A 21621-nucleotide genomic window follows, 5' to 3' on the forward strand; every position below is an offset into this window, starting at 1 on the left:
TCACATACAGCACTGGATGCAACGCATTGTACTGTTGGCCTGCAATCTGTGAATAGAAATATAATTGGTGAGCTACCACTTTGCTACTACACTGTACATTTAAAACTCTACAATGGTATCACTAAATATACTAAATACTGTAGAACATGAGGTGGTGTGGGTCTACCTGTTGTACTGCCTGACAACAAATGGCATTTTAGCCTGTCAATATATGTAAGTTTGCATTTTTACATGTTTCATTTTTACAATAGGAATTATTAATTTAAATAGCACCATTTACATTATATGCACACGTACCCCTTTATCTAGAAATAACGTCCTACACTGTACGTCTAAATTCTACGCCTGATAATTTACTACATGTAAGATAGACAACCCTCAATTGAAACAAGATCTCTTGATGTTTTCTCTGCAGTAAAAATAAAACAATTTTAGTAATGGAAGTGGAATTAAAATACTCATCCCAGAATGGTACCTGAAATCAGTTTGTGCTGTCATGATACTTTATGAATAATTTAACATTTAAGACAAAAAAAACAGGACAGACTTTTGTCAAAACATTTATTTTACTATAGATTTGTACTAACACTGACATTTTCTTGACACACTTCCATAATATACCAAAACCAAACAGAAGAAAAATGTCAACTCAGTGAGATATACAGGCAAGTTCACCCAAACTGTGCAAACATACTCTTGACTGGGTCTATTAATATACCCATACAGAAGAGAAATACTGGGGAACATATTTTCAAAGTTACATATATATTGCAAAATAAAAAAATGCCAGCATACTAAATTGAATAAACAGTTGTCAAAACATATTTACAAATTTCAATACATTTCACACACATACACAAATTGTATGTTAACATGTTTCTGCAATACACTAAGACAAGACAGCAGTGTTACCACCTTGCAGCTAGATCTCACAAGCTAAGCAAGGCTGGACTTGGTCAGTACTAGGATGGGAGACCTCTAATCAGGTTGCTGTGATCAGTGGTGTTGGTGGAAAAGTGGCACTCTTCTCTGTGAACTTGAATTTCCAAAACAATTCAGTTGAGACATTAAACTCAGATCCTCACTGCTGGGTCAATAAAGATCCATTGGCACTCCTTCTAGGGGCAGGGGTTTTGAAACACTTTCAGCATGCACAATCTGGTCTTCTTAAGAATTTCCTATTCTTTTAATAAATTTTTCAGTTCTCCTCCTGATCTGCTCTGTAATGTTTAGAATGTCACACATCACCCCAGTGGGTACTATTTTTCTGAGGTAATTGAAGATGGAGTGGGTTCCCTACCATTATTTAAAGCACTTTGGGATCCTTTGGTAGGAAAAACACTGCACAAATACAAGGAATTCTTGTGTCAGGTGGACATATTTTAAAATATCATTCATTCCAGGCATTCTGAATGCAGTAATATAGTTTTAAAATACACTTCTTGCAATACATTTCTCTATTTTTGTCCCCTGTGGCAATTTTTCACAAGGCCAACCCTTCAGTAAAGTAAAACAGATTCAATAGAACTCTAAACAAGCTTCAGAGTGGGTCAATTTAAAAAGACCTGAAAGAATGCAATGTTGCACGTACATTTTTAATTAACACTAAGATTACTAAGAATAAATACTTAAGATTATAGCAAAAAGTACTGCTGGCCAGTGAGAAGAATAATGCCGATATTTTGACATGTTCAAAAGTTCAACGATTTTAAGCTGTTCAAAACCATAGAAACAGATTCTTCTTTTTTGCCTGCAAGCCTTTGCAAGTGTGTGCGAGACCATATTTCTAAAGGATAGCACCTCTACCAAACTGCAATCATTAAAAAGGCATCATAGAGCACTGTGTATTTAAAAAGAAAATCTACAGCACTCAAAGCTTTCGAATTTACACAATCGACCACATTATTTTCAGTGTTCGCTCCTCTTTCCTTTGGGAGCGAATCAGAATTTTGTATATCATTTATATAAGTCATAATTTATTTTATTCTTACTCGACCCAATCTGGACTAGCGAATTGTATATTGTTCATGTGTGTGAAAATTTCACACCTACAAACCTTCCAAAAGATTATGGAGCAGAATGAGAAAGTGAAGACAAGTGCCTTCAGATCCCCACCTTTAAGTCTCTCTCATCTTTTATTACAGCACAGTCCTGGTGTAGGAGCGACAGCACTGATTGGAGAAGAGGCCCATTTACACTGGAAAGTGAAAGGAGTCACCATACCAGTGCCCAATGACTAAACCATTGGTTCTCAATCCTGATCCTAGGAAGACCACTGTGTGCACTGGTTTTTGTTCCAACTGGGCCCTTAATCATTGCCACTAATTGATTCATGCAATTGCTCCCATTGCTAGTTTAGGCTTTTTTGCAATCATAAGAGACCCTAACTAAAAAAACAACTTTAGTTATCACTTCTAATAATTTCAGCATACAGAACATGCAGTCGCTCCTCAACTTGGTGATCTGCAATTTCTTTATTTCTGACTTATTTACAATTTATGATAAGTAGACACAAGTAAGAATGATAATGACAAAACACTCCCGATTTCTACTTTTCCAGTTGCTCCAGTTCAGCTGCTAACACCTGAATGAGGGGAATTCTAGAACTCAGGGACCGGCACATTGCAAACCCCTTGAAAGAAACTTTAAAAAACCAAATTCAAAACTGAAATCTGTTTGCCAAAAATAAAGAACCTGGCAGGAACACAAATCAGAGGATGGAGTGGTTCTCTCATAGCAATGACTGAGAACCACTGGACTAATCCCCATCCTTAATGTATTGGTGTTCAAACCAGTTGTGTGCCACCACTTGAGGAATCTCTATCACAGTGGGTGGGTAACATGACCCAAGCTAGAACCCACAACCTCCACATCATAGTACCTCAACCAGTGTTCAGGTGAGTGGCTTTACAGGTTGAGTCACTCAGGAGTCCCAGAACCTCTTATTTAAGGTCTCATTTTTCTTTGGATTTAACAAAAAGTTAGAAATAATATAACACTGAATAATGAAACACAATCTTTTGTCCAAGGCAAAAACAGCTTACTTTTACTCTATCACGCAACTCAAGAGACTTGAGACAATGGCCTTTAGCTCCTGCTATCTGGTAAACAGTCAACAGTAGGAGAAAAGATTCAGACACCAAGGCAAACAAGCCTACCTACAGTCTTTACAAAAACACTATGTAAATAAAATACACTATGTGATATTACATTCTGAAAAAAAATATAAAGTAACACATTTGACCAGAAGGTTTCTGCAATAAGACAGTATTTCCTTGTTTGTCTTAAAGAATCTTGCATGTTAAAAATTGTGATGTTCAATAGGCATATGCTACAGAAGATTCATATTGCTACAAAATGGTATAGTTTTATGTGTATGGTTTTAAGCTTACACAACCACCACACAAAAAGTCAAAGATTCAAAGTCATTTATTAAATAAAATAAGGTGCTTTTCAAACTTAAGAGTTTCACTTCAAAAGTGAGCAACTTTTTTCCAGTTGTAATCATCACCCTATCTTTTGCTACAATTACTGTTCACTTTACCTTACAAAGAGATATGCTAACGTACAGTATGTACTAATAGGCCTCAGGCTCTAGATTATGCTAGACGAGTATTTAAAATCCATCTGCTTTTTCTATAGTTTCTCTGTTGGATAATTTTCATGACGCTTTACCGTGAATTACTCATTTTACAGAAAATCAGTGCATTTCAGAAAGGCTCTGACAAAAAAATCTTAAGAATCTCTAATCACGTGCCATATTTTAAAAGCTTTCAGAACATTGACACAGCCTTAAATGGGTTTAATATGGTAACAGTACCATAAGAAAGAAGCATAGAATAAACTAATTAGCAGCCAAACCACATCACATTTAGTGATAACATTAGTTTATCATTTCAGCCCAAATGTGAAAACCAGGCCACCTATTTAAATTAATTTAAATATGTACACCCCTGAAGAATAACAGGAGTTTGTAAATTGTCTGTAATGACTGCTCCACATGCCAATGAAAAAATATTTGGAAAAATTATTTCGCTTGCCTGTTATTCAGTATAGTTTGTTTTATGGCATTTGGGACTTTGTATTCTGTTGCTTTCCTACTATGATTAAATTACATTTCAACAACAGTACAGTACAAATTATAACCAAACTTTGATGTTTTACTCAGTTTTATAACAGGTGTACCTGCTGTCGAGATCTCTTTATTCAAACACAGCGACAGTGTATAATTTAATGCATGTACTTGAATGACTGATATACACAGCAGTTCAATTTCAATTTCTGTTTTATTATACATTTCTTTCTTTTTTCATGTAGTTTCCACTCTAGTCTTGTTTTCCATTCACATTCAGAGTGAAACACAAAAACAGCAACCAGCATCTAATGATGTGGATCAGTGTTACCAATGTCTCTGCCAACAATAGTCTCATAACCAACACTGCCACCCTAACATTTATTGGCATTCCGCATTAAAATGTTTCTAACATTAACCGGAGTACTCGATTCACATGAAAACTGATAAATATAATTTCAGGTTTTTAAATAATGAATTCTGTATTCAGTTTTAATTCTATCCAGGACCAAAACAAGATAGAAATACACTAACTGAGGTCAATATCTACACAGATTCTTTTTTTTATCCTGCAGTGTACAGTATGTGCTTAGTGGACACTTCTGAGTTGTGAAGCCCAGAAGGTCAGAGCAAAGTGCACTGAGTCTAAATCTAGGCCAAACTGTCTGCCTACTAAGTAAAACAGTACTAAGCCAATAGCCTGTCATAACATCGATCACCCTAAACAGGGCAGAGCTACTAAGCTATCTGTAGTTAGCAGTCAAATATTTCAACAAAATTAGTAAAACAGCTTTAAAGTCTGGATAGTTAACCACAGACTTTTCAGTAAACTAAGCCATATTTGTTACTTTTCTGTTTCTCAGATCATGTGGTGACAAATCAATGATATTGACATTGTCCTGAAGAATACACAAAATTCTGTACAAACCTCTTCAGTCTGAATTACCATTATGTCGTTGAAATATTTTGAATTCCTTATTCTTTTCATTAAAAGTAATTTGTGATCTTATGGGAAATTATTTGTATTATTTTCAGATTACATTCACAAGTAGTAGATTACAAGCATCTAGTCTAGACTATTTCATTGTCCATGCTCATCTGCTCATATTCAGTTCTAAATTCATTTACAGAAAACATTCTTACCAGTTCAAATGCCTGAAGCTGTCAATGTGTACAAAAGCGCAAGAACAACAAAATCCAAATGTTCGTTTCTGCATATTTCTAAGGAGAAAAGTCCATTTTGATTGCAGCTATTCCACCAGAGCCATAATGTTTCATAAACTAACATTAGTGGTAATCCTGTTTCAAAAATGCAACACCTACAATGTGCCATGAAAAAGTAAAACTTGTAAAAACTAATTCAGCTTTTGATAGCTCCCTGCCTCTCTTCTGACAATGTGGACAGAAGCAGGTCCATGGATGACTATCTTTCTGGCATTTTGAATATTCAGAAATATACGTGAGTAGCAGATTTCTCCCCTCTCTCCCCCCACACCCAAAGCAAAGCAGTTGAAGTCTTTATTTCTAATGGTGCTGATATTATAATTTTACTTGCTCAAATGCTAATAAGCTCACAGTCTTATTTAAGTAGATGTGTTTCAGAACAGTTTAAGGACGTGTCTTCTAAAACACATCACCTTTGTGGTCTAGTTCTTTCCTGTTAAAGATGGGTGTCTTCCTCCAGGTTTTCTGCATCCTCTTTCGCTGACTTATTAACTAAGACATGCCAGCTACCGCCACCATCCACAGCAACCCCGTTTACACTGGGCTTCTTCTCCTGCATCTCTGATTGGCTGTCACTTGCGACGTCCAGGGTTGGGTTGTCGTGGCAACCATTCTCCACAAAATGGAGCTCTTCGCCATGTGACTGAGGGAGATAAAGGCCAAACAATTTATTAATGATAAGTTTCTAATAATTATGCATCTATGGGCTTTTGGAAATAGCAGAACTAGAATGCCCAGCAAAAATGCAGAACACTTCAAGTCCTTCAGAAAACTAATCACAACTCTTTTATCCTAATTCCTAAATATTTACTTATATTACTGTTATGCTGCCCCTCACCCAAAATATTCTTTATTTTTGTATTTCCTGTGGTTTTGCACTCTATCAGTTCATTCAAACCCTCGTCTCACACACACAGTGCACAGCATTTTGCTAAACTGATACAGTGTAGGAAATTTAAGAAACAAGGAAACTTAGATTTATGGACATTTCTTTATGTGAGCTATCAATAAAATATTTTGATACTCAGAGATTCTTCATCAAAAATCCGGCCTACCATGTTTTTTAGCTTTGGAAGACGCCTCTGCCAACAGATGTAGATGAGACCGGATACGATGATAACCACACAGACAGACCCAATAATGACCAGCACCACAAAGAGTTTCCCATAGTCACTACGTGTCTGACTAGGTTGGGACTGGCAGCTAGTCACACTGGTGTAGTTCTGGATGCCAATCTGAGACACAAAGAATAGATATTTTACAACAACACTAATTTACAGCACACTAAGCGTTTATATTTAGCTACAACCGCACTCTGCAAAGCACTTCACAATAACCAAATTAAAAATTATATTGAACTGAAGCCACTCTATCACAGGAACAACATTTAAATACATTTATATAATATTATTGTGCAAGTATAACCATAGAAAAGCTGGCATAGTTTGCAGTTATTTAAAAAAACCTACATGCAAGCAACACAACAGCTTTCTAAACTGTGCTACAATATATTAGTATACTGTACAGTAGTATCTGAAATGTAGCCCTGGCAGTCTAGTATGAAAGGAGATAAAGGCTTTGTTTTTAAAAATGTTGTACAATTACAGCAAACTTGTAGCTGAAACAATGGGACTTATATCTCCAGAGCTTGCAAAATGACAGAACTAATTAAGATGTTGTATGTGTATTATGAAGCAGCAAACAAGCCTGGGCAAAAACAGAAGAAATCTAGAAAACGTAGATGTTCTGTTTCTATAACTTTCAACTTTTACAGAACTAATGTTATCATGTGCACAGTAAAATTGTATAGTACTACTTCATTTCGATGGCAAATTTGATCATTCCAGATATTTGAAAAGCAAAAATGTGAGCATCGTTTATTTTTAAGAACAGAATATGTACAAATAGTTATGATGAATCAACTTTCAAACTTAGCGAATGGAGGAAAACTCAGTTTTAAATTCTTAAAAAGTTTATTGGTACAGTATCTGTCCAATGCACAGAACAGATTGACATGACGAAATGTTGAAGTCACAGAAGCACTGATAAAGAAAATCATTTAGTCTGCTTCTTACTTTTTTAATATATTGATACAGAGTCCTGTCACATTAAAATATGCACCACCACAGTAGCAGAAATGGCCAGGCATCTAAACCATATACCTGTCTTCTTCCATATCAAGATCTATTGAGATGATCTTTTTCTCACATATATTTGTCTCAGTTAATTACTTTATATGTGAAGTGTTTTCAGGTTTAGATGAAGTAGTGATTTAAAGATAACTCCAAGATCAGGGCTGTCCACTGTAATCTTGTAGTGGACCACACTGTGCTTGTGTGTATAGTGTTTTGGTACAGTTTACATGTTTGTCAGTGGTGCTCATATTAATGAATCAAGGCTTTGAATGTAAACATCTCCTTTTTACCTCATATAAACTTCTCCTGATTTCTCCAAGCATCGACAGCACTTCTTTTGTTGGAATAACTCCTGCAGAGCACACACACAAAAGAAACTGTAATTCACCAACTTGAAGGAGTGGGAGTGTTTGGTATTATAGCACTATTTCTGAAACCTTCTGGTCTATAGTCAAACTTACTCCCCATGTTGCGTCTGATAATTAAAAATTAAAAGGTGCAAATCCAGGAAGAAGCATCACAGATTTTGAAAGTTTAATTTAGATCAAGAAAAAGTAAAGCCATTTTTTGCATTGGGGCAAGCAAAACTGAAATTAATCTTAAAGTTAGGGGCCTATAAACTGGGTCATTAAGCTAAAATATTTGGCAAATGTATGCATCTGAGACACATATAACAAACGTTTTAATACTTTGTGTTTAGTGTCGTTGGTAAAATTATCAGAGCATAATTCCTTGCACAAAACTAAAAAGTACATCAAAGTCTGCAGCCCATCAGAAGATGTCACTGACACCAAGTGTTACTGTATAATAAAACTACAGTGCTGTCAAGAACTGAAAACTGGAACAAGTCAAATGCTTGTTGTCTGTCTTAAATATCCATGGTAAAGGTTTTTTGTATGTTGAAGTTAAACCAGAATTGGAGTCACAGTCTTATGGAATATTTCTCTGGTCAATTGTTCCCACATTTGGTATTTTTGGGATTATGAAAAATTATGAAAATTTCTGACATTTACATGACAAAATTTAAAGAAAGGCTAACGTAGTCCTGTGTTTCAAATAAAATAACTTTGAGACCAGAGCCAGGCAGTTTAACTGATCATTTTCTACTCTCTGTGCATGGAGCTTGTGCCCTTTTTAGGGACTGTCTAACAGGCAGTATGGAGGCACAGGTGAAAAGGGCCATAGCTGGCTTTATAACTCCAGATAGGAAACTGAATGATGTGAATCAGGTGGCCTTTATCATTCTGCTGCTTAAAGTAGAGCATTTGATAAGGGGGTTTAAACCTTTTTTGCCAGAGCAATTGGCATTTAGATTAAGTGACATAAGAATGTTTTCCTTATGCCTGGAAAGCTGTGACTCATATTAAAGCTGCCTTTGAGTAAAGGTGCCCAGGTTATTTGGTGTATAACCCTTCATAACAGGTTTTACCTTGTTCACTGGCCAGAGTCATCAACAGCTGTTTGTCTTGCCGGTTAGGCTTGGTGAGGGAAATAAACCAGGATCCCTGGGGGCTGTTCATCTTCCTAGAGAAAGCACTTTCCAGCATCTCCAGGAGCCTGTCCCCATTTTCCACCCGGAATGTATCCTGAAAAACACAAAGTCCTACAATGGCATCCCAAAAAATCTATGAAATTCCAACCTCATGCTGTGAAATAAGTAACATTACATGAAGGAGGGAGAAGGATAGGATGTACACACACAACCCACACACTGAGCCCACTTACTGAACCACATTTATTAATTATTATACCAGCTCAGTAGGTTTATACCCCTGTTTTGTGTAATAATAAGAAAAGAAGACATTGAAAAATGTGTAAAATTTTTGTGTGGATTAAATATCATTGATAGTCTGTCTGTCCCAAAGAGTTTCCTTGTTTGCTAGCTATGTTCTGTCTATGACTGCTAAACAGTGTAGAGTAACATTGATTGTCCACTTCATGGCCTTTAGTTACTGTACGAAAAAACAGCTACAAAACAGGCTATTTATAAGGCAGTGAAATGTATTGTAGGAGTTCGTTATTCTTTGTACAGTTTCAATTCTAAGGTACTCCATGATGTTCACATCAAGTAGACATGGTCTGTCATCGTACATATCAACAAAGTGATTTGAACCACACCAAGAATGCACTTATTTTCTGTTAAGAAAACCAACACAAGTCCTCAAGCGCAGAGTCTCTCCTGACTGCGCAAAGGCAAAATGTTTCCAGAAAATGTTTCCCAAAGAAACCAGTACATGTAAAATCACAAGCAATCAGCATTCACAAGAAAACTGCATCCTGAAGCATTTTCTCACACGTGTTAGTCTTCATGGAATACAGGTATAAGCCAGTTAACATGTTGTGAAATGAACAGGAAAACCATGGAAAAAGTACAAAATTAGAAGGGGAAATTTTGACCTTTTCCAAAAGTTATTTTAGAAAAATCTAAATCAAGTACCCGTGTGTAACAATTATTGAACAAGTCTCAAAGAGAGCGCCTATCCACTGGAATTCTCTTTGCACATCCACCTAACTGAGCCATTTTTTTCACACAGCTTTCCATTGGGCCCTCAAATTCACATTGGTTGTCTTGACGACTGAAAAGGTCATGTCAATTATAATAAATGGCTTCACACCGTTTCCATGGAAATATCAAACTCAATGGGAAGGCTGCATCTTCTGGTGCCACAAGTTACTCACAGCTATTTAAAATGGTCTAGGACCTTATTTTGCATACATGTTGTGATTGCGCCAGACATCAGTCACTGAGGGAAGGAAATGCTGGAAAATGTATTTGAACTTTTTTTTTTATTTAAAAAGGAATAAGAAATTCTGCATCCTATTGGCTAAATTTATAAGGTGAGACATGATAAATTAGCGACATAGCGACAAACTTTTATCAGCGATGAAATGTTGTAACTGAGATACAATCCCAAACAGTGTGTTAACATCTAAATAGTGATTTCTGAAACTAATATTATGGATTTATATTTTAAAATTTGCAGAAATTAGTAGTAAGTCTGATCCTGCAAACACAATTACAATGTAATTCTTTTGTAAACTTTTAAACAGAGTAATGAAAGCTCTACAGGTGAGTAGCTAGTTACTAGTTAAAATAAACTCACATATCTGATCTCTGTACTGTAACAGTTTTTCCAATTAAGCAGTATGAAGACACAAATAATCGTCTAAAGTGTCTAAATTGTTTTTGACAAGAATCACACTAATATAATACTCTTTTCATACCAAGCAATGAACGAGATTTAAGCAAGGTGTGTCACCTAATCTGGAACTACAGAAGATACGTTTAAAGTAATTTTTGATCTCAAGCGTTCTTCTAGAATTCCTATTTTCATATCTTTCTGAAAAATGTACATTTCTTAGAATGTAAATACTGAAGCTTCAAACAAAATGTAGAATGACTTCTGACATCAATTGCCATACTAGATATGAAATACTGGAAGAACTAGAAAAAAATAATCTTTTTGAAGTAAACACATAAGAGTGTAAATGGTCAGGTTCTCATTCATGCTAATTATTCCTTTAAGCTCTATAATGTTCCCCATCACAGTGTAGTTAGACTAAAAATCCTAGCACTTAATTTTCACCTCTGCAATGATGTCACATTGTACCTTGAAGTATGTATTTGGTGGTGAAAAAATGTTCATGCACAGGGCACGATTAAATATATTTAGCAATGTGCTATTCCAGATTTCAGTGTGAGGGGGGAATGGACCCTAGGTAAATAAGTATCGGGTTTTTGCTTCAGGGTAATTTTGTGATTAAACAGGGTAAGAGTCATAAACTATTAAAAAACCTTATTGCAACCCTGACAACAATGCAATTATTAGATTTGTCTCAGGTTATTACAGTAGGTGGGAACCTGATAGGAGACTACAACTCCCAGATGCCTCAGCCATCTGAGGGAAAGGTCAGGTCACAGTTTAAAACCTAGCACATGGCTCTTCCCAAGTTGGAGCAAGCCAAGCCATTCTGAGTGGAGGTGTCAGACTGAAGGGGGTTGTGGAGAGTCTAAGGTGGGTGTGAGAGGAAGGGAGCATGACAGCATATGAAAGAGAAGGAATGGTGAGAAAGAGGTTTCCTTGGGAACCTAGGAAACATAGGCCAGTGTCTGGATGCGAAACAGATGGAGACTGAAAAAGAAAGAAAAGGCCAACGGGAAAAGAAAGAAATGCATCCAGTAAAGCCACATCTTTTCATCACTGGATTTGGATTACAAGACGTGTGGGCGTTTCATTGTGAGACAGCAAGTGGAACAGCCCAAGACGTCTGGACAGCACTTGAAAGAAGAACAGGGTTTTTGTGTGGTGTTGTTCTGTTTGAGCCAGAAGCAGCACCCTGTGTAAAGACCCACAATAAAAATCTGTTTCAGTTTGTTTAACTCCTGTCTCCCACTGCTCTGCCTACTAAGACCTTGCTTATTAAAACACACCATGTGTTCCACCCCCAGGACACCACAGTGTGTGTGTATATACAGCATATACTGTACCTCATGTCACATTTGACATTTTTCTTGGCTGAGCCACAATACTTTGTCTCAAGAAAAAAAACACCATCTGCAGAGGTAAAAAGGACAAGGCACATTGAGCCAAGCGACAGATGCACCATTACTTTTTTCTCAGCTGCTGGAGAGTGCCTAAACAGTGACAGCACATATGAACAATAATAAAACAACACTGGGCATTACGATAAGGTCTTAAATGCTGGATGAAACTCATGTTATCACTCCTGCAATTATGTTACAGCTCTAAATCATTGTGAAAGTGTGAACTTACACAGTCAACGTTTTCCGACATGTTGAGGATGACATAACCTTTCCCGGTAAGATCACTCCAGTCCGTACAAATAACCTGAAACAAAATTTTTAAATAAGTGATTTATTAGACTTTGTAACATTCGTGTCAAATGTAAAGGTATTATTAACATTGCTTACTAGCGTAAGCAATGGCAATACAATTTTATAACACTGTTTCCTAATAATTCCCTTTTCTTTACAGGGCTTTGAGATTTATAGTTGGACTTTAGTTTACATCATTCTAATATACTGTACATGTTTTTAGTTGACAAAAGGTTTTTTAGAGTACTCGCATAAAAATGGACAGTAAAAATGAAATTAACACGTGTTTAAAGATGCAAATGATAAAAAAACTATGCTACTTTTTAACGGACAAATGTACATTAAAATTTCAGGAAATTGCAACATCATACAGAAAAAAACAATCCAGAAAATTAGTCAGATAACACAAGTTGGAATTAGGTTCTGTGTTCATGTGGGCTTTAGATGGTTTCATGACTCTGGCTCACTATGGCTTTCTCAGGATAAAATAGTTTTTCTATCAAATCTATAAAAAGTAAAAAAGTAAACCCCCCAAATTTCCATCAAATAGAACATGCTTATATAGGTACAGTATTAATCAGGTGGGTAGCCACGTCAGCATGTGTAGGCTGCAAAGGTACAAGTGATAGGTTCATTCCATGCTGAAAAGAGAGGAAAGAAAACACAACGTTTCGGCGAAGGCTCCAGGGCCGAAACGTTGTCTTTTCTTTCTTCTCTTTTCAGCATGGAATAAACCTATCACTTGTTCCTGGGTATTTATCATATGCACTTCTTAAGCTTCCACATATTTAAGAATCACATCAGTAGATATTGAATCCTAATGCCTTAGGAGATTTGCCATTTCTTGCAGCACAGTTCCAAGATTTTATGTCTTCATCGTCCATGAATTCTCCAATTAAAGTAATAGAATGTGGTTTATTGACCATTCATGGTTAAAAACAATGTTTTTCATCCTCATTTCGGAGGGACTCCAGTGACAAGCCGTGCTGTGAATGAGGAATACAGATTTATTTACAAAAGAAACTTAAAACATATACTAAAAATAACTTTTGATTGTATTTTAGAAGATTGTAGTAGTTCCAACGAAAACATATCAAAGAGACCGACCAATGCAAATATCAGGCAATATTATGCAATAAAGATGCAATAAGCTTTGTTATAGTACTAATCAGGAGTCTAAGTTGAACACTGAAGTTCTACATTTTCTTCGCCTTTTTAGGGGGAGGTCTAAAAGCCTGAATCCTGTTTAAGTGTCCTTTAAATCACTGCCATTCTCTCCATGCATGGCACTTGTCTTGTTCTTAAGTCATGTTTCATTGGAGCCTGTCAGATATCAAGTTATACCGATACTGCCCTGTAGTTACGCCAACTCTCCCCAGGCGTTCACAAACAGCTGCTGGAACTTGCTACATATACTGTATGTTGTTTAGGGCGGTGACGACTGAGGAGATTATCCTCAAAGTGACAAAGGCGACATGCCGCTGAAGCTGAAGTTGCTGCCGGCATTCCTTTCAGAAACCGCCATTTGAAGAACATCACACGACCACTCAACACAGCTGCAAGGAAATAGCAATAAATCTGAACCCTCACCCTTGAACAGACTGACTCACTGTCTTCTTCACAAATATTGGTAAAAGGGACTCATTTCACACTTGTGTGCAATAAATTCTGAACATACTGCTAGGGAAACGATTCAATATATACCATTCCTTTATTGTTTCATCGATGTTCATATCAGTAAATGTCACTACTGTGAGGAATTTGCTCATTTTCTCAATTTTCTTTGAGATCCTGTCTAAAAAAATCATAAGACAGAACTGTAAATCAAAACTGTAAAAACTGTGGAATAAAGGGGTACCTGAGCTCTCTGCGTCCTTCCCATTTCGAATGAATTTCAGTAGCAGGATATACACAAGGAATACAGATCTCCACACAACAAAACATTCTTAAGGCAAGCGCCACTGATGATAATAGGGGAACTGGTGGCAAACGGGGAAATCAAGGTTCAGTCCCTGGTGGCCATTTAACCTTTATACCACCGAAGATGCATGCTGAGTAGGGGGTTTCAGTGAAGAGCAAAAATCTGTCCAGCTTCCCATGAAATGCCAGTGACATCTTTCTTTAAAATTATTTTTAACCGTGCACAGCTGTGCTACGGGCTGATAGTAATCGTTAAAGGTAATTTGTGTCAGCGGGTCTATTCCATCTAGATGTCAAGCATAATTAAATTGCATTCTGTTCCAGGCAATAGTGCAGGGTTTCCCAAAAGTGGCCCTAGCAACTTAAGTGTTTTCTGCTGCTGGTTCCTGCTGAATTTTCAGTTAATTAAAACAGGGAATATAAAGACCAGGGCTGTAAGCCCTGCTACAAACCTTTTTTTTTTTATGCCCCTGAATATTTTCTGCTGAAGTCCACCAAGGACTCTTAGATCATCAAGTGTTTTAAATCATGCTTATATTCATAGACTTTATTGTTTTATTTCTCCCTTTCTTTGTCTCGCATGAGCATTACAGATGCCCTGTTGTGCTGTATGGGGAAAATAGGTTTTTAATTACAATACCAGCACCAGCTGGATGGTGAGAACATGTAAATGAAATCCAGGCTGAAATGTTTGTAAATGACAAATGACATGCAACTCAGTCATATATGCTATTGCCCGTGCAATCTAAAATTTTCCATGTTAAAATGGGAAATGTGGGAATGTGTCACGTGATAGCAGTTGTAAATTCAGAAGAAAAGCATTCCGTCACAAAACGTCTATATGCCTCCATATTTCTGCATATTGTTATACCTGCACTGATTCCTGAGACAGAGCTGTTTCCTCATGTTCATTCCCAGCAAAGGACACCGTGGTCTCTTCCTGCATGAAGTGTGGCTCTGTGCTTTCCGTTACAGTACGTGCACCCTGCCATGGAATCAGAGTGAAGCTTGTGGAGGGCACTGCATGTCTGCTAACTGTGCCACTGAGTCTGGTTTCACTGGTCTTCCTCTCAGCTTCTTTGTGCACTGCTGTAACCATGGAAACCTCATCTAGAAAGTCGTCCCCAACAACTGCTGAATAATCTGCAGGAGGGCTCTCGGAAGATGTGCCCAGGTCAGCTTGGGTGGCTGCTGAAGGTGACAGGGCACCAGGATCCATGTGAGCTCTGTGAGTAGCCTCATAAGGAACAGACACAGTGATGTGGGGGTCATGGTTCCATGGATCGAAGACCTCAGTAATGGAGTTCGCCTCTGTCTGAGTGGTCTCAAAGATGGAGCCAGGATCAGTGGACAGGCTGTAGTGGAGTTCCGACTGACTGGAGCTGGACTCGCCTTGAAGGTCCCACAGCTCCTGAGCAGAAGGACCAGAGAGCTGAGGTTCAATCGGTTCAGCTGGCTCCATGGGTGCAAAGGAGGAGTTGAGATCACTTGGTGTCTGGAGTGGCACATTCTGGAAGGAAGATGGGCTGTAGCCTAAAAATAAAGAGCATAAAAAAAGTAAAACAAAATGCCGAGAAAATGCTTACTGAGATGATAGTCTCCGTAGATTTACTGGTGTGGGGACACTCTCTATCTCCGGTTTGTTTTTGTTCTTTTAATTGAGCTCTCAGTCTTGTAATTTAGTGATACATTAATAAAGGTACACATTTATCATAATTTCCAAAACAATGTTACTGGATACAGTTAAAAAGCTGGAACTTCAGAAAGGCTGAAGCTAGCAAGTTATCTGTTACAGTTAAATGCTGAATTAAAGAAATGAGATCTCAACTGCAATACGAAATAGAAGACACATGATTTCTTAACAATCTGGGCTGGGGAAGACAGGTGTACTACCATTTCCTGCAAAAACAGCTTCTGAACAAGGAGCAATATTGAAGGAAGTGCGTCAGGGAGAATAAGAGCATAATGGCCAACAGACAAATACAGATGCTCTGCACTGCTCTCTTTAATCAGAAATCCTGACATGACCTCTGCCAACAAAATCCTGTTTAGAGACTATAGTGTTAAGTACCAAACCCTAACATTTTTCAAACGCAAGATGTCAGGAGGAGTGAGTCTTTAATTCAATCCATCTGGCTTGGAGGTAATCTGCCTTAGAAATATCAGGGCCTGACATACCACTCAGAAGGCCAATGGCAGGGTCTCAAGACAACACATTTAGGCGCACCACATTTCTGGCCACAGCTTGATTAATCTGTGGATTAACAACAACTCCTCTTGCCGACGGAAACTGGCAAATCATGGTAGTGTCTTTCCATGAGCCAGAAACCATTAATTGCCTTTCTGAGCCACTTACAATTAACAAGCCCTGAATGCCGGTTTAAAATGATAGATCCCCAAATTTTTCAGTGCTTTCCACATTGACTTTGGGGTACTTCCACTTGGATATTCTTTAAATATGCTGATCTCAGTGGTTTCAGTCTGTTATGCTAAATTGGTTTGAGAAAGCAGACTTTACATTTGGCTTTACCATGGACTTAAAATGGAAGGATCAAAGTGGCACTGCATATATTGATAATCATTCAATACTGTATTGTTAAAATGAATAGTATTGAAAATGAAAAATAAAAATGTATGATTAAAGACTTTAACCAAATGTTAGAATATAGTAAAATCAAAGAAAATAGGCGACTACTGTACTGTGAAAAAAAGATCCATATTTTACACACACATACACTGCAGCTGCTTAATTATGATGTGTTTTGTGTCTTCAAGGGTATTGTTGTCACAGTTCTTCAACTTAAGGATACAAAAGTCTGTCACAAAGCGGCTATTATTTTAACACAGCATGGCAGCTGTGCCTACCTAGGCATTAATCATCACCATATGGTGACACCTAAAGCCCTAGCACTGATGGGGAAACAAACGTCCAGGTTGCAGTTGATCAGTCTGGCTTAACAGCACATCACACGGGTGCTTGAGCCTTCTGACATCTGCGAAAGCCATCTCTCTCTGCACACTCTTCCCAGGAGAACTAAATAGCTCTTAATTCCTCCATCCACACAGAATTGTTCTTTAATTTAAAGACAAAAGATTAATTGGCCCTACACCCAAAGAAACGGAGACACTGTCTTAGGATGCCAACACTACATCGCGGGGGTTCAAGAACTACAGATGTTGCTCATCTCCATGGACCATCTGTGTGAACTGCAACGTTTTACACCACAGTTGGGAACGTCTATCGTCTTTCAGAAGGGTGAGAATCTTGTGACAGTAATTGAGCAGGAGGAAAGAGGTCAAATGATGATCATTTGAAATGTACTCCAGAAAGGCTGATTCGAGGTTGTAATACATAATTTATCAATATTATTTGTTATATACATTTAGAAATAATAAGATTATGTAAAATTATATATTATTTAGAATATCTTTCATTGAACAATTACTACATATAAATAAAATATTTAAAATTGTGCTACCCTCAAACTGTCTATATCACCGAAATAAACATGTTTAAATATTCTGGTGGTGTCAAGAAATGGGCTGTGATTCAAGATATTTCGAATGAAGTGACTAGGTTAGTTAACAATGACTTGCATTGGAATTTCTGACTTTCTATATTGTACACTGCTGTGTAAAAGACATCTAAGTTACACTCATGAGTGACAATATGTATGTATTATGAGCATCAACAAATAAAAGCCTCAAAGCCTCCTATTATGTTTCCTACTGTGTTTTGGTATGATACCAGATTTGACTCTTAATAATACAGCTTGCCTTAGCTGAGAAGAAACTCAGTTTATTATTTAATTTTTACTTCACATCAATTATAACCAATAAGCCTTGTCATGATAACGATTATTGGATAACGTAAGCCAAACTATCCATGAGCAAACAATATGAAGTTCTGTAATAGCTAATGCATCACATTTACCAATCACTTCAAACCGATTCATTTATAGTGTTGCTTGTCATGAGTATCATCTGTTCCCCTCTACATATCTATTTCCATCACTCACATCTCACATTTAAGACACTGCTGTTTACAGTAGTGAAGAGTTGATCACAAAAGAACTGATACTGCAAAAGCGCCTTTGAAAGCAGATCTGTCACGGCCATTTTAATGCAATACAGAATTGTACTCATTTCTTTCTTTTCATCTAACACACTGCAAACGATCTGCTACTGCATTTCACTCATTTTTCAATTACTCTGCATTTCATTTTCATGCATTCATTTTTACAGTCTCCTTCCTTGCTCATGAATGAAACGTTCAGTATTTATCTCTGATGCATGCTTGTTCAGCACTAATGACCAAATGTTATGAATCCATTCTCCCCTCCAGCCTTCTGCCACCCTGAACACTGCAAAAAAAATAGTCACGTCAATTCTACATATCAAACTAGGACGATTAGCTTTAAAAATAATAAATGTGGCTTGAGTCCAACTGAGCTGAATTTCAATGTGACCTAAAGAAACCGAAAAGCTCTTCAATTTGTCTTCTCCACCTTAATTTCTGTTTCACATTCCAGGGAGCAGTACCATCTCTCCTGTTAGAGCTGCCTATTCCCTGGTTTGTCAGCAAATTGGTGGCATTTTGACAGCACCTAGCGGATTGCTGTGAATAATCTGTTTGAAAACAATTTCATTTTGGCAAGAGGTTACAAATTCGCTTGGTGTTTTAAACCCACTTTGGTGTAGCGAGGGGGATTTGCATACAGATTTTTAATTATTTTGTTCTTTATTATGTTAAAACAGAACTATTGTGTAGAAAAGGGGATTCATCAAAATACACTGGGCTCCTTTCATTCCTTAAACGCTGTTTCAGCTGAAAACAAGATTCATGTGTTTCAGTCATGTTAGACTTAGCTATTGTTTGATTTAATTTTGCTATGGTAGTTCTTTCCAAACTTCTGCTTCGATGCGCTTCCGCACTATGCAGAAAGTATGAGTAAATACAATTTAATGTGTTTTCATTAGCACTTTTATGCTTCATCTCACATATCCAAATTATTGTGTTCCAAGGGGTAACTGTGAATGGCTTATAAATATGTAAATATGCCTGTCTCAGGAATTACAATGAAGTGCACGACTGCTCACGGACACAAGCAAAACTCTTTGTATCCCTTGCGTTTAAGTCTATCTTACCAGTGAACAAATGCTGGTGTGGAACTTTAAGAGTTTCACTTTCTGAGATTTATTTTCTAAGACTATTGCCATGAAGTAGCCAACTGACCATTAAATCACAGACAAAATCATTTCTTTTTAACATATTTAACAATTTATTTTTAACATATTTGATAATAATCTGTTTTTACACTTGCACTTTTAAGCATTCATCCATTTTCTAAATGTTTTATTCAATGTATGGTCACAGCCAGCAGGCAATGGGAACAAGGCAGGACAGACCCTGGATGGCACACCTGTCCATCACAGGGAACACACAGACACAAACCCACACTCACACTAGTGCCAATTTTTCCAGAAGCCACTTGGCCTACCAGTATATATTTCAGGCACAAGCTCTGAAGAACAAGTTTTCACTAGCACAAAAACTTTTTGAAAGCACCTATCGCTGTTTGAGAAGCAATGAAATGGCATACCATACCTTCCTGGGAATCAGGATCCAAGCTGGTGTTATTCATCTCACCTCCTTCTCCTTCATCCCAGAAGTACTGGGGCTGAGACTCCCTAGGGTCTTCATTCTCCTCACTGGAGAAGCCAGACTCCTGAGAACCAGTGAGGAACCCTGGGATGTTGGAGGCATCTGGCTCGAGAGCAGAGAGGTCAGCCTGCTCTGCTGAATCAAGAGAATCAGTCATCGGGGGGCGGCTGAGCGAAGTGGAAAGACCCGGCCTTTTGCTGACCTCCTCACAGGAACCAAGGAGGAGTGAGGAACCTTCGAGGAAACAACCGGAAAAACAAACAAACAATGAAAAGACACATCAGAAATGAAAAGCAAATCAAACAAAGAAATATATTCAGGGATATCTGTAGTACACTGCAGTCTTGAAGGAAACAAACCGCCCTACTGTTCCAAAAGCAATTGCTAAAAATGAAAATTAAACAAGGGACATCTGAGGTTCAAAAAAAGGAAAATAGTGAAAAAATGACTGCATCAAATTTCCAATACCTGTCACACACAAAATTGACCAGTCAGACGGAAATCTCTGCCCAGTTACTGTGAAATTAACACCTGCTTGAGCACTTCACATATCTTTTTAAACATGGCCTTTGAATAAATATCCATGGGACCTGAACATATAGGAGAAAAAAAATCCATAGGTTTTACATTCAAGTATCCTGAAATGACTCAATACTGCAGTTTAAATGTGAACAAATCATGGCTATCTAAATTAGCTGTATCAATATACTTAATTATTTTTTAAAAAGTAATAGAAAAACTAGTCATACGTTTTACAATAGTAGCAAAGGTAGTGATAGCAGCAGTAGGAGTAAATGTGACATCGAATTGTTTTTCTTCAATTCCATGATTCTCAAGATGTTTCTGCAGAACAATAAATCAACCTGCTAGTGCACAGTCTTATTTAAACACAGTAAATTCATTTCTTAGAAAGGATTAATATTAGCTTATATAAGCGTATTAGCTTTGGGCTCCACTATAAAACTGAGCAAATTTTGTAATTTTTGGTGATCATATGGTGTATTGACGAGACAGGCCCCTTTTAAAAACTGGAAACTAAACACTGTTGGTTTGTGTTGGTGAGTTCTGCTACTGAGGAACGATGAGAGTTGAATTATTAGTTTATTATTATTAGTTGAATTAGCTTCTATTGTATAAAAAATACAGTTTTTCACTCTTCTTCCTATACCTTTCATATGCAAATGAAATATTTTGTCAGAAATAGTCATTTAAGGTGTCAATTAAAATATACCATGTTACAGTTGTCATAAAAAGTACACACTCTGGAGTCGTATTCTTTGCTAAATTTATGAGTATTTTTATTAATAAACTTAATTTATTAAATTGGATTCCATACTAACTACCCAATTTAGGCCTGAGCCAAAGTGCCTCCTGCTGATTGTAATAATTCTAATTGTTCTTATGTTATTTTACAAAGACAATCGCAATGGAGAACCTTGCGCAAGGCCACAACAACAGTATACCACAAGGGATTTGAACCTACAAACTTCTAGTTACAAGTCCAGAGCTCTCACTAACCACCACACCATACTGCTGCCTAGCTGCCAGTGTTAATGCTACTCACGAATAAGTGCAACAGAGGACAGCAATCTGTTCCAATTTGAAGATTACTCTGTCAGCTGAGCTAGCTGCTTGAGCACCATGTGATCAATGGAAGGTGAGTTCAGACAAAATACTTTCATATACCTGAAATACACAACAAAGATGCTAGGCTGAGTTTTAGCTACAACATTTCTATTTCATCTATAAAATACCTTTTGCAAAATCC

General features: G+C 37.2%; 1 protein-coding gene across 1 annotated transcript in view; it reads right to left on the bottom strand.

Moving 5' to 3' along the window:
• Positions 1 to 547: 547 nt before the first annotated feature.
• The window catches only part of podxl2 (podocalyxin-like 2), a 38451-nt gene continuing 17377 nt past the window's right edge, over positions 548 to 21621 (bottom strand). Inside the window, exons 2-8 of the mRNA XM_088636712.1 lie at positions 19797 to 20087; positions 15060 to 15721; positions 12207 to 12281; positions 8861 to 9017; positions 7722 to 7783; positions 6352 to 6531; positions 548 to 5939 (exon numbers count right to left, since the gene is read on the bottom strand). Of these exons, the coding sequence (XP_088492838.1) occupies positions 5733 to 5939; positions 6352 to 6531; positions 7722 to 7783; positions 8861 to 9017; positions 12207 to 12281; positions 15060 to 15721; positions 19797 to 20087 (1634 nt within the window). The 3' untranslated portion in view covers positions 548 to 5732. The remainder of the gene's footprint in view (positions 5940 to 6351; positions 6532 to 7721; positions 7784 to 8860; positions 9018 to 12206; positions 12282 to 15059; positions 15722 to 19796; positions 20088 to 21621) is intronic.

Source organism: Lepisosteus platostomus, chromosome 6 (assembly GCF_059453375.1).
Source record: "Lepisosteus platostomus isolate fLepPlt1 chromosome 6, fLepPlt1.hap1, whole genome shotgun sequence".
Lineage (NCBI taxonomy): Eukaryota > Metazoa > Chordata > Actinopteri > Semionotiformes > Lepisosteidae > Lepisosteus > Lepisosteus platostomus.